The sequence below is a fragment of the Thermobia domestica genome, chromosome 17 (assembly GCF_964235325.1).
Source record: "Thermobia domestica chromosome 17, izTheDome1.hap1.1, whole genome shotgun sequence".
In the NCBI taxonomy this organism is placed as follows: domain Eukaryota; kingdom Metazoa; phylum Arthropoda; class Insecta; order Zygentoma; family Lepismatidae; genus Thermobia; species Thermobia domestica.
The window spans coordinates 183,632,089-183,645,276 of NC_137470.1; the positions used below are offsets into that span (position 1 = coordinate 183,632,089).

The 13,188-nt window shown below is 35.8% G+C and overlaps 1 protein-coding gene across 1 annotated transcript; it reads left to right on the forward strand.

Annotated features, from left to right (window-relative positions):
• The first annotated feature begins 1,664 nt into the window (after positions 1–1,664).
• Positions 1,665–12,904, forward strand: LOC145673854 (uncharacterized). The gene is made up of 4 exons (XM_081743627.1): positions 1,665–1,753; positions 5,176–5,237; positions 8,697–8,978; positions 12,787–12,904. Exons 1-3 carry the CDS (start codon positions 1,736–1,738, stop codon positions 8,932–8,934), a joined length of 318 nt encoding a protein of 105 aa, XP_081599753.1. The 5' UTR covers positions 1,665–1,735; the 3' UTR covers positions 8,935–8,978; positions 12,787–12,904.
• The last annotated feature ends 284 nt before the right edge of the window (positions 12,905–13,188 follow it).

Genomic DNA, 13,188 nt, shown 5'->3' on the forward strand with positions numbered 1-13,188 from the left:
CAAACAGCTGTGAGATCCAATCCACATCATCTTCCACCGGGAATAAATTTCAAGGCTCCCGTGTTGAAGACGCATACACTAACCGTAGGCACTATTGCTACGAGAGAGCTTGTGAGACACTTTAAGTGCTAGTTGGGATAATAAGAAAGCAGTGGCGTAGCAGCTGCCCCCGTAACCCCCGCAGTGCGGGGGGGGGCGAAGTCTTGCGATGAATAAAGATTTAAAGAAATAGAACTTCAACCTTACTTCTGTCGGTTTTACAACTACGGCCCCGTCTCTATACTTTGCGGGAGGGCCCGCAAAAGTGTGCTACGCCACTGTAAGAAAGTAAATAATTGGACAGTTGATTAGCAATCTTTCAAGGTCGAATTCAACAGATAGACTATTCTGCATCAGAAGACGCTGTCAACAGGTAAGGCCATTCAGCCCATCATAATTGATGAGATCCCTCGACGATGACACTATCCGAGGAAAGGGAAGGAATCAGGTACCATCCCGGCATTTGCCTGGTGTGAATGATGGAAACCCAGGAATAACCTCACTCAAGATGGCTGGCCTAAAAAAAAAAAAAAAAAAAAAAACTGTTGCACTTTTTCCACGGTTGGCTGGTTTAAACCAAAGTGGTTTAAACCAGCTGTTAAAAACAAGAAAATTGGTATAAACAAACAAACAAACAAAAAAAAAAAAGCCAAAAATGTTCGTAAAAGTGTAAGTGTTCGTAAAATCTTGACAAACACACATTTGTGGGTTATCACATTTCACTCCCGTATATTATTCGTATTATATTCAGACCTAAATTCCTTATTCATTACTCAAAGAGATTATACTACAAAAACAACTTTTTTATTATAAATCTATGAATGCTTCTTTTGTGATTTTTTAAATAGTTTGTTATTATTGTTATGCAATTGCAATCAAAGAAAAATTCTAAATATTGTTTCGTTTTAACGTTTGCTGCTGATAAAATACATTGAAATGCCGTTCTTTGGGGGGCGGGATAATACAAACACCACCAGAGGCATTTATTGAAATCAGAAGTACCTTTGAAATCTATTTATATATAAATGACTCAGAGCCGAAGTGCAGTAAATAATTCGTATCTTTATTCACTTTTCTTACTGATCTGCAAATTAAATCATTGCATTTCTTTATTATGCTTACGTGAACCCTTCCAGCATAACCCGGTTGTTGCATAATAGCACCAAGGCGAAACAAACTTATTTCTGTTCATATGTGATATAAATACATAGAGCAAATTATTTGAACCCAAAAAAAATCTGGTTTAAACATTTTTTTCAATAAAAACCATGGTTTTTGCCAACCTTGACTTTTTCGACCGAGTGTATCAACAATAGCCAAATAGTCTGAATAAACAAATAGATGATGGTTTGCATCACTTAGAAACAACTATTTTATGTACACACGTACCAAAAATAAATAAGAAAAAACAAAAAGTAAAAAAGAAAAAGTAAGTGACATTGTATAATTACACCTTTTTGCTTTTAATTAAATGTGTGTGAGCAGTAAAACAGCATGCAAACTTGTTTGCAATAAGAAAAGGAGAAAGTAAGATGAATCTTTCTCAGCACAGTGCAGAACTGGGTTATCATTGAATTTGCTGAAGTGAGCATCACACGATTATAAAAAGATAACTGTCAGACCGTTTGAGTTGTTAGTGCGAAGTTTGACACAGAGGAAGAGTGCACAGGTCAAGTGGTTGTGGAGATTTTCATCCATGTACAGGCGAGTTGTGGTAAGAAAAAAAGATCTTCAGAGGTAGCAGAATCTTACCTTATTATAAGTGTGTTCAAAAATTAAGGATTCTCTTCTATTCAATAGTTCTGTTCCCAGAGCAGTTTTTTGACCAGTGTGATATCCATCATAAAGTGATGATGCAAGACGTAGTGTTCCCTTATAGAGACATCTACGTATGCCAATCGACAAGAAAAGTAAGGAAAAGTGTACACCCATTCTTGCTGAACTTTTTTCTAAATAAGAAAAAGAGACGCACGGTAGCTCAGTGGTAGAACGCTGACCTCTGGTGCGTGGAGTCCCTGCTTCAATCCACGGCCAAGTAAGTTTGTGATGGACAGCATGTTGTCCATGGGTTTTCTCAGGGTATTCTCATTTAATTCCACCGATTATTCCATCGTCATTCGGTTGCCTTTATCATATGTCTCCCTTAGTCTAAAAAGGGCATAAACGTGGGATGTCAAACTAAAAGGTTGGAAATGAATAAAGCAGATTGAGCAATGCTGCATCGATAAAAAGTATATTTTTTTAATACAAGGGAAGAAAGATAAAAAAAAATGTTTCCGTTTATCTAGAACTTGTGAGCTGGTGTGCTAATTGATTACACCCTGTTCACTGCATTGGCTTGCTGGTAGGAGTTTAGCGCTGAAGCTATATGACACATGAACGTAAATTTGAAGATAAATCCGAACAATCGTAATCCATTACGTTGAATTTCAAAACTTTCTTACCGAAGATCGAACCGAAAACCCGTGCATGAAAGGCGCGCTCTCTCTATTCATTAAACCACTGGGTTGCTTTCGAATGTAGCAGCTAGTTCTAGTACAGAAACTACATGAGACGAAATCTAGTGCTTATAACTAAAGTTAACCCTCCTATGGCGTTGGGGTCAATATGACTCCAAGGGACACACATTTCTTAAACAATTCATTTGTATTTTGTTTTCGGTTACTGTTTATTTTAGTATTCCTCGACCTAGACTAGTTATTTACATAACACAAAAATTAAAAGTTAATTATTTTCAATAACGTTGTTAAATAGAAAGGTAACACATCAGATCTTGGGGTCATATTGACCCCAATGTCTAATATTATATATTTCCTATTATTCATTATTAATATTACTACTACTATTATTATTGTTATTATTAAGATACCTCAAGACACTAAATTAAAAATTATTTAGTCTATCTTTCATGTTTGCATGCCCTTAAAAGAAATTAAATAATTAGGGTCAGAGCCCAAAGAGGGGCATGTATGTAGGTTTGAAGGGCCATAGAAGGGTTAAAAGAAACAAATTTTAAAAAAGCGTTAAAAAGCAGAAAACTATGAAGAGGCGTCAATAAGTTGAAAACTATACAAAGCGTTAAAAGTAGAAAATAATAAAAAGCTTTAAAAACAGAGAATTATAAAAGGTGTTAAAACCAGAAATTATACAAAGGCGTCAAAAAACAGAAATTATTGCTCCGAACACTATCATTAGATCCACCTGCTGTACAGTCAGCGACAAATATTATTTCCTTTTGATTAAATTAGTTTCGTAAATATCTTCAGGATGCATTGGTGGAATGACAAAGTCGGAGGAAACGAGAAAACAGACTTAAACACTCAACCACTGAGCCACCGAAGCTACTAAACAAATAATAATAATAATAATAATAATAATAATAATAATAATAATAATAATAATAATAATAATAATCTTTATATTAAAGGGTCAAGTTAATAGTTTTTTTTTTTTTTTTACAATGATATGTCGGAAACCGGCAGCTCTAGAAAGATGTCGTTTTAATTGATCGATTGCAAATTTTGTGTAGACTGTTCAGTTGTAATTGACTATTTTTTTTAAAAAAAATGCCATTATTTTTTTTATTTCATTTTTTAGCGGTGCACTAGAAATATTGAAATTTTATTTATTTATTTATTTATTTGCCATCAACACAACAGGCAAAGCCTAATTATAGTGTTGGTGCATTACAAAATAGACTTAAAATAATTTTCTTGAACATATTATAGTTGATATTACATATATCAATTTCGTTGTGTTCGATAACATAATTTGTTATAAGAAGAGCATCTTCTCCAGATTGGTGACTTCAATAATACGTTGGTCCTTGCTTTTTTGCACTAAAACAGACCAGAGTTATTAGCACGAGTTTCAAGTGTCGGGACATGAAAATTTAATGTTGGTATGAGATCCGTACAGTAGAGTAAGAAGTACTCTAATTTTAAGAAGTAAAGCATCATATATTAGGAGCTATACATTCCAAGACCACACATCTGTATACGGGGTTAGTATATCTCTCCAGGGTTTGTTTCGTGGCCAAACCATAAAGAAAAAACGAAGGATAACCATTTCTTCAGTCTAAGACGAATCTTCATTGTTTGAACTGTTTTGCCCTATGAGCACCATATATCACCGACATTATAAATAATTATGTATGTAATGCATTTGCTTAAGAGATACTGCATGCAAGAAGAAAGAAAACACTGATCATACATGAATTAGAAACTTGAACCGGAAGTAGGCTCAATCTTGCAAACGGTGCGAGATATTGAAAACATCTCGCCTTTATTGTACCCCTTGCCGATTTTTATTAACATGTCTTTCACTTGTGCCTGTAATTGGACATGTATAGGTCTATATGTTGTGAGGAATGACAAGGACATTCATGCTCATATGTCAATGATGCACTATGTAAAAAGAACAGGTTCAGCTAGTTATCTAAAAAAAAAAAAAATGAAGTTTGTGCCAAGCCAAACAAATCAGTGTCTCATATAAAAGTAGAGTAACAATTTTATGAGACATTAATTTGTTTGGCTTGGCCAAGACTTTGTTTCTTATATATATATATATATATATATATATATATATATATATATATATATATATATATATATATATATATGTGTGTGTGTGTGTGTGTGTGTGTGTGGTTGAGGGAACTCAATGATATGCGTCAGTTCAGGTAAAATGAACGCTTATCATTGTGGGTGAAGTGGTTGGGATCAAACCAGAGAGCAGAATGCATTTAATTTCGAAAATGGTAGGGGAAACTTCTTTGGTACGGTTTGCTTCGGTATTCCACCATTTCTTCTATTCACTTGCTTTAATCACCGTCTCCCTTAGCCTAAAGGGCATAATAGTGGGACGTTAAGGTTATGATTTCATTTCATAGAACCAGAGAAAACAAATATATGCGCATAATTATTCCTTGCTTAAACCCGTTTTAACCATAATCATGCATACATAATTCTTACTAAATCCTATAAATTGTATCGAAAAAGAACGAAGCTGTTCACGTTCAATAAAATGAAAATAAAACCGCTTACTTTAAGAGCATAAGTATATTGTTTTTGACCTTAATCAGATCTTATTGTTTTTATTACAGTGATCTTAAGACTATTCTTTCATCTCTTCTAGATTTTCCTAATTTTATTTCTCGCTTTCACCACTGTCATCGTGGAATCTGGATATCAAAAAAAGTAAGTAAGACCTTAGTACTTGATTCTAGAATCTTGCTTATCAACTTAGTAGTTAGTATAGTTTTCTTTATCTTTAAGAAAAAAAAATATTAAAGGTTTACCAACAACAGTGTCACGACTCTAACATTGTGTTTTAACAACACAATTGATGTTTGTACTATGGCAAAGTAAGGAAAGATTAATTGAACAACACATGCTTAAAGTGATCGCGATGAGTCGTGATGCTTGGTCTAGATTTACACATTTCACCACCCAATAGAACGCGAGGGCGTGTTCCGGTGTTCAACCCACACCCATTTAATTTTGTCATTGTCGTTTCTTGCGCTATACAGATAACATCTCCTGAGGGAACAGTGTTGTCGAATTGCCTCTAAGTTTCGTTTTGTTGTTATTGTTGTTGTAGTCATTTTATATTTTTGCTATTATTATTGTTACTGTTTAATGGGAATAATTGTGAGTGTTCGTGTTATAGTTCTTTGAAATCTGTTCTTTTTTTCTCTCGTTTACCGTCCCGTGTATGTTTGGCAATGCTTTTGGTGCACTCTGCTGTTTCGCTTTTTCTGAAGTGTGCGTTCGGCAACTCTACGAATCGTACCGAATTCTCCCGATATATCACACGTGACGGAAAGTGGTTCTATGATCCGTGTAGAGCCTAGGCTTCATGAGTCGTAGCGGTCACTATAATCATTCGAATTTGCCATCGAATGCTGGATTTATTGCACGAAAATCTGCAGGAACGCGTTCTGTTGAGAAATTATGATGTGATCGTTCCCTCAAGATCATCTGATGTCTTCTTTCTTTTGGTGAACGACCAATTGATGAACATAGAGGGAACAATGACTTCACTAGAGGCTTACGGCCAGAACTCTAGGACAGGGAGCGGGTCACTGAGATCACTTCTCAAGGAGTACTTGCTATCACCTTACATTCATACAGTATATATCAATTAATAACTGAAGAGTTCAGGGAAGCTAAACTTTCTCTGGCCACCCTATAACTACGGACTTGATGCAACAGTGCAAATTTATCGCGCAATATTTCTGAAATGTGCGAAAAGTGGTGCAAAGTTGGACCACAAGTGACCATTCTATCCAGGGAAGAAGAGGAGAACATAAGAGTGAACTTATCTTGAAAGCAAGGCGCTATTGATTGCTCTTCACAATATTATCATATCCAGTACGCATTGTATCTCATTTTAAAGGGCGGACGGGTACGTTGGCTCAGTGGTAGAGCGCTTACTTCTGATACGTGGGATCCTTAGTTCTATCCCCAGCCAAGCATGGTTGTGGTGGATAACATCATGTCCGTGGGTACTCCACTTTCCTCTCAATTTTTCATTCCACCAATTTTTTACGTCGTCATTCATTTGCCTTAATCATCGTCTACCTTAGCCTAACGAGCATTTATCGCCCGATCTTAAACTAAAACATTTTCATTTTATAGTCCTGACGCTGTTATTAGTAAATCCTTCATACATTTGTCTATTAATGCTGCGAGTTATAAAATTGATTTGGAAAGAAAGAAAAATAGTTTGCTATACTTTCATAGAATTTTATTTGGCGGATCATTTAACACTTCATAATTTATTTTATAAACTATATTTTTTTTTCTAAATAGTATTTAAACTTTTAATTTGACTTCCCAGCGACGACAGAAGACAAAAAAGAACAACTTCGAAATCTGAACTAATTTGCACTTTCATGTTCCATATAATCTCGTTCCAATATATACACAACCTCATAGACACCATACAGTTTAACAACTCTGGGCCAATTTTTAAACTTAAGGTTCTAATAAAATTCTCTAATATATTAGTATGGTGTAAGTCACTTTCCTGGAACATGTACAGAAGGGGTAGGTTATTCTTAAAAGCGAATTTATTTCCGGGCGGTTTTCTATTTCGGAAACGACTAAGGCATTTTTCTTAATATTTCATAAATAAAAGTCTGATTAACAACCTTAGAATATGGTGTAAGTAAATCCTACTGAGAAAATGTGTAACAGTTAATTTATTATTTGAAGTAAATTTTTCCTACGACGAGTTTCTTAAGAAAGAAAACTCAAGTATTTTTTGCCGGATTTCCAAAGTACATATTTCACAAATAGCCTTCAATGTGACATAACAAATTTTTCATGAAAAAATATGTTATTATGTTAAGTTATTCGTATTATAAAGGGTGTTCCATAAAGAATAAAACTTTTGAAATGCCCGCCATTTCTGTTCTAGTAAGATGGCAGCACTGAACGTTTCATGATCTCCATCTGTTTTATTTGTGGCTAATAGTCAGGAGCATTACATTTTCCAAACATTCCACTGAGTAGACAAATAGTAGCTGCACATTTATCATATTTGTAATAATTTTTCAGTGTTACAACATACCGTTCCATCACATTGAGCTCCCAATTCCCACTCGTACAGAAAACAGACAACGATCATGCACTATTAGGCTCCGTGATTACTACCCACAAGAAAAATATATGAAAAGCATGTAACGTTTACTTTTGTCAACCTACTAAAACATAAATGGCGGGCTTTTCAAAAGTTGCGTTCTTTATGAGACACCCTTTACAACTGGCATGTTGTTACTTAGCATCCCTTTGGAACTCTTCAGTTGACAAAAACACAATAAAATTAATACTGAAATTCAAATCAATACATTTAACAAGCAATTAAAATCAATCCATGTCTCTTCGTAGCAAAGCGGTCTGAAATTCGATTCCCTGTCGGTGCACTAAAATAGAGAAATACTTCAAAGCCTGCTTTAATCACGTGTGATCTTAAACATTCTCGGTGCTAAAAATGGACGTTAAAGTCAATCCATCCAAAGGCAGCTGCTAAGGAAAGTCACATCTATTAAAATTTTAAATTCATTGTTTCGAACTAAGATTTTCTTTTTTTTTTTTTTTTTTAAAAAAAAAAGACTAACTTCTTAATTATCCTATGCATCAACCACCATATCAGACAACTTTTCTTCTTTGAGTTTCATACATCATCATCATAGGTATCTTGCCATTATTGTCAGGTCACTTGCCACAGCTGAGAAGCCTCCATGCTCCGCGGTTCTTCAGCTAACCTCTTCGTTTCTGCGTACGATTTTTTCTGTTTTCCTATCGTCCATTAATTTTAGTTTCCCTCCTGCCACCATATCCTTTAGGACGTCATTTATTATGCACTTCCTTCTTATCCAATGTCTCAACCAGTTTCTCTTCCTCTTCTTAATGATATCTAAAAGTGTTCTTTGCTTCCCCACCATTCGTTTTCCGCTCAACCCAGCAAGTTCTCTCCATTCTTCTCCACACCCCCATTTCGAAAACTTCCAGTCGTTTTTCACTACTTTTGGGTACCGCTTCTGAATCCATCTAAAGTATTTAATTTGAATTTCAGCATATAGTAAATATAGTAATGTTTTTCTTATACAATTTAGCAACCTCGATTTTTTTAATATGTATATTTTATAGGCTTCACGTGAAACATGCTCCGAAGATAATTATCCACAACCACGAATATCACCACAAACATAATCACCACCATCGTCATAAACACAAGCAGTACAATCACGGAGGAAAAATGCCTGGTAACTATCTCGCAAGGTTTGGAACTAATGCCATAGGTGGCTACGGCGGAGGATCAAACTTTGGTGGAGGTGGATTCGTTCCAGGAGGATTTGACTTCAAGAGCAACTTCCAGAGTTGGTGAGGTCTCCTGCAAGAAACACTAACACCACCTATGCTCTAAAATAGGTGAGTCACAGCAATGGAATCTTCAATGGTACAAAACAGTAAGTCCCCATTAGAAAGTCTTATGAAATACATCTTCATAAATGGCTTAAAAGGTGGTGGAAGTCAGTTATTTCCAACTCACAATTAGCTTGCTTCTACAATTCACAGTGGACAACTTGTCATTGGTAAAGCAGCAGAGAATAAACAAAAAACCCAATGGCCGAGTTGTTGGCTTTCCAGGAATTTTGTTGTGGTTGTACGATAAATTGTACACTTCCGTCACTACTATAATTTTTTCTCTCCTTAGCTGTGTGGCTCTTCCGAGCAGAACTACCTGCTCGCGTCATGCACCAACCACTTGGAAATAAGTTATGCTTTGTTTATCTCGAAAAACAAGGTGTTTTCTTAAATCTTTCAATATAACAGCCTTTCTGCACTGGAAAGTAGATGCTCCAACCTTCAAGTAATTTCTAGAACTTATACAATTTTCTTTTGAACATACAAGAATATGCATAAATTATCTTTCGCAAGAATTACTTTAATGGAAAGACAGGTAACTACAACAATATATATATATATATATATATATATATATATATATATATATATATATATATATATATATGTGTGTGTGTGTGTGTGTGTGTGTGTGTGTGTGTGTGTGTGTGTGTATTAGGATGTCCCATATAAGATAATTTCGTGTTACAATACGCACACCCACGAAATGTATTCTAACTGGCCGTAAACACGCATTAATGAAATAGCAGCTTCCTACGAGAACGCTAAACCGTGCCGACTTAACAAAATCATGAAATGGCGTTTCCGTATTATTGTATAATTTAGAAAGTCCAACAGTGATAACGTAGAAACCAAAAGAGACAGAGAAACGAAACTTTGCAAGAAGTAACTAGAAGAGGAATACATTTGACCATGTATTGGCGAACATCACCGGATGAACAGTGTTGCCAACTCAAGAGAAGGTTATTTTTGTAAATCGAATGACTTAAATTGGATGCTATCATTGGAGGCTATAATAAAAATAAAGACAGAAGAGGTGGTAAACGCAGATCAGTGTTGGAAACTTTTCGAGAAATAACGTGAAACACGTGCTAAATGGAAACGTCGTAGGAGCGCACAGGGAGTGAGATCCTAACGTTTTGTACACATTAAATTAAATATTGGCAAGAATTATTTACGCTGATTCCAAGTCTAAGAAGGATTCGTTAAACAGTGTTGCCATTAACAGAAGAGAGAAGTTGACTTCGGAAAAGTTACAGTAACGCGGAAAAGGTCACTAGTACAGTATGGTTTAAAACGTATAATGCAAGGTAGTAGCGCATAAGGAGAAGTACTGTGGTTATGTGAGATCAACAAGTCACGTACTGACCGAGATATTCGGTGTCTTATTAAAGCTGATAAATGCGGTTTGTAAGAGATGGCAACGCTGCGTATGCCAGCGGCGTTTGCATTTAACACATGTTTCACGTTATTCCTAGAAAAGTTTGCAACACTGATCTGCGTTTGCCATCTCTTTTGTCTTTATTTTCATTATAGCTTCTAATGATGATATGCAATTTTGGTCATTAGATTTGCAAACACATAACTTTCTCTTGGGTTGGCAACACTGTTTATCCGGTGATGTTGGTCAATACAATGCCAGGTGGGGCCGCGGTGGCTCAGTGGTAGAGCGTTCAACTCTGGTGCATGGGGTCTCAGGTTCAAACCCTGCTGTGGTGGACAAGCACCGTGTGCGTGGTTTTCCTCGGGGTTCTCCCGTTTCCTCCCACTTTCTTCATTCCACCATTTCACTCATTAATCATCATCACCGTCTCCTTTAGCCCTAGCCGGGATAATCGTGGGACGTAAAACTCAAAAAATTTCATTTCATTTTACAATGGCAGGTGCGCTCCTTTCTCTAGCTGCTTTATGCAAAATTTCGTTTCTCTGTCTCTTTAGGCTTCTCCGTTATCATGGTTTTATATTGTAAATTATATCATAATGTGGAAAAGTCATTTCATCAAGTCCTTGTCGTCAAGTCTGCACGGGTTAACGCTTTCGTAGTGAGCTGCTATTTCACTAATGCGTGTTTACGGCCACATAAAATACATTTCGCGGGTTATCGTATCGTAACACGAAGTTACCTTAAAAAAGGGAGACCCTAATATATATATATATATATATATATATATATATATATATATATATATATATATATATATATATATATATATATATATATATATATATATATACGTTTATTTCAACACTCCAAGCTTAGCACTGTAGCTGGAAGCGTAGTATCCAGCGAAATTACTACTAGGTGCGCCCTTCGTAGAGTGATATTTATATAAATTAATGCGGAGTGCTTATGTTAGATCCTGCTGTACCTTTCTAGGCCTGCTAAACTCAATATATGTATAGAGATCTACAAGTGTATGTATACCGGATTCGTTGTGAATTCGAATGACCAACATTATAGATTAATACATTAATATTAACTTATAAAAATTTAAAAATTACACCATCTACGAAAACTAAGACCGCACGACCGATATTTGTGGAGTTTCGCCAGTTATAGAGGAATGGGGAGTGTGCGAATATTTTAATACATGGAGTTGACAATTATGTAGAGTTTCAGCCACCCGGCACTTGTGATGCTAGTTGAAGGTAAACGCAAACGACGACTTGTTTGGAAAACTGGTCTCGCGAAGAAGTTCGCTCAGTTATTCGATTTCTGTGGGCGAAATATGCAATCATGGCTGAAGTTCCCCGGCAGTTGTTAAAGGTTTACGTTGAGACTGTAATCTGTAGTCAGCATGTCGCGGAATGGTGTAGAAAGTTTGCGGCTGGAAGAGAAAACGTCACCGACAAGGAGCGCAGTGATCAACCCAGCACAGTATCAACAAATTTGAGCAAAGTTCGTGTGGATGACAACAGCCCTTGTCCATACAGCCTGGACTTTGCTCCGGATGATTTTCACCCGTTTCCGCACTTGAAGGAGCACGTAGGAGGCCATCACTTCACTTCAGACGAGGCTAGACACACAAGGACAGGATTTTTGCCAGGAGGGAATCATCAAACTCATTCCACGATGCGACAAGTAACTCAACTTACATGGAGTTTATGTAAAATAATAATAATAATAATAATAATAATAATAATAATAATAATAATAATAATAATAATAATAATTTAATGTGTGTACTTTTTTGGCTGTATTGGCTGTATAAAATAATATATCGTCGCTGTGCCTCGAAGAACCGCTATGTGACATTTTTTTTTCTAAAATGAGTTATGTCGTGCAAATAAACCTGAAAGCTGTAAGGCAACGTCCTTTATAACGTGGTAAGTTAATACTCAATTATTTCGTCATAACAATGAAAAATTTTAGATTGAAATTATGGTTTAAGAGTCTCATCACGTATGTATTGATTAAATTACGTATTCCTCTATGTGCTTATAAAGGCGCAAAAATGCTACGTAAACACAAAAATAGTGATACAATATTGTTGAAACAAGCTACAACAATGTGCAGTGCATAATACACGCAGAACCAACTTTATTATATTTTTCTAGTGTTTCCGCGTATATTTGGCAAAATTTTAAGAGTTACGGAATCTGTTTTGCATTTCCTGAAAAGTTGTGGTTTCAACACATAGTGGTTATTCGAGGTGCAGCGACGATATACACATTTCACTGCAGGCTTTGTAACCATACTTTCTGATTACCCTTCGTACAATTAATATGCTTATTAACATAATAGTCAATAATAATGTGTATTTGTATGTTTGAGTTACGTTATTAATTGAAAATTGTATTTTACTTCCAGATTCTGCACTATTTATTACCTGTAGTTACAACTGGTTCACCTTGTTAATGTGTTCCAATGGCTGCAGCCCTGTGCCATTTCTTTCCCTCAACAATAAAAGAAGCTATTTAACTATCAATCGTGTTTTATTTATCATGAAAGTATTTCCTAGCATATCCAGCTTATGCTGAAATGAAACAAAACTGCGTGATATAATACCCATGCCATAACCGTCGGTGGATCACCTATGAGCAACAAGCGACATCTTACCAAAAATTAGCCACCCCCCAGCGACGATAAGCGGTGGTCCCAATTCCGTTTTGAAAGTTATACCACCAGTGCCCACCAGCAGTAATGGCGTGACGAAACGCCAATGAAACACAAAATTACCCCCCCCCAAAGAATATGTTAAATCTACTATAT

Coding starts and splice junctions, on each gene's coding strand:
- LOC145673854 (XM_081743627.1), top strand. Junction 5,238..8,696: donor GAATCTGGATATCAAAAAAA/GTAAGTAAGACC, acceptor TATATTTTATAG/GCTTCACGTGAAACATGCTC.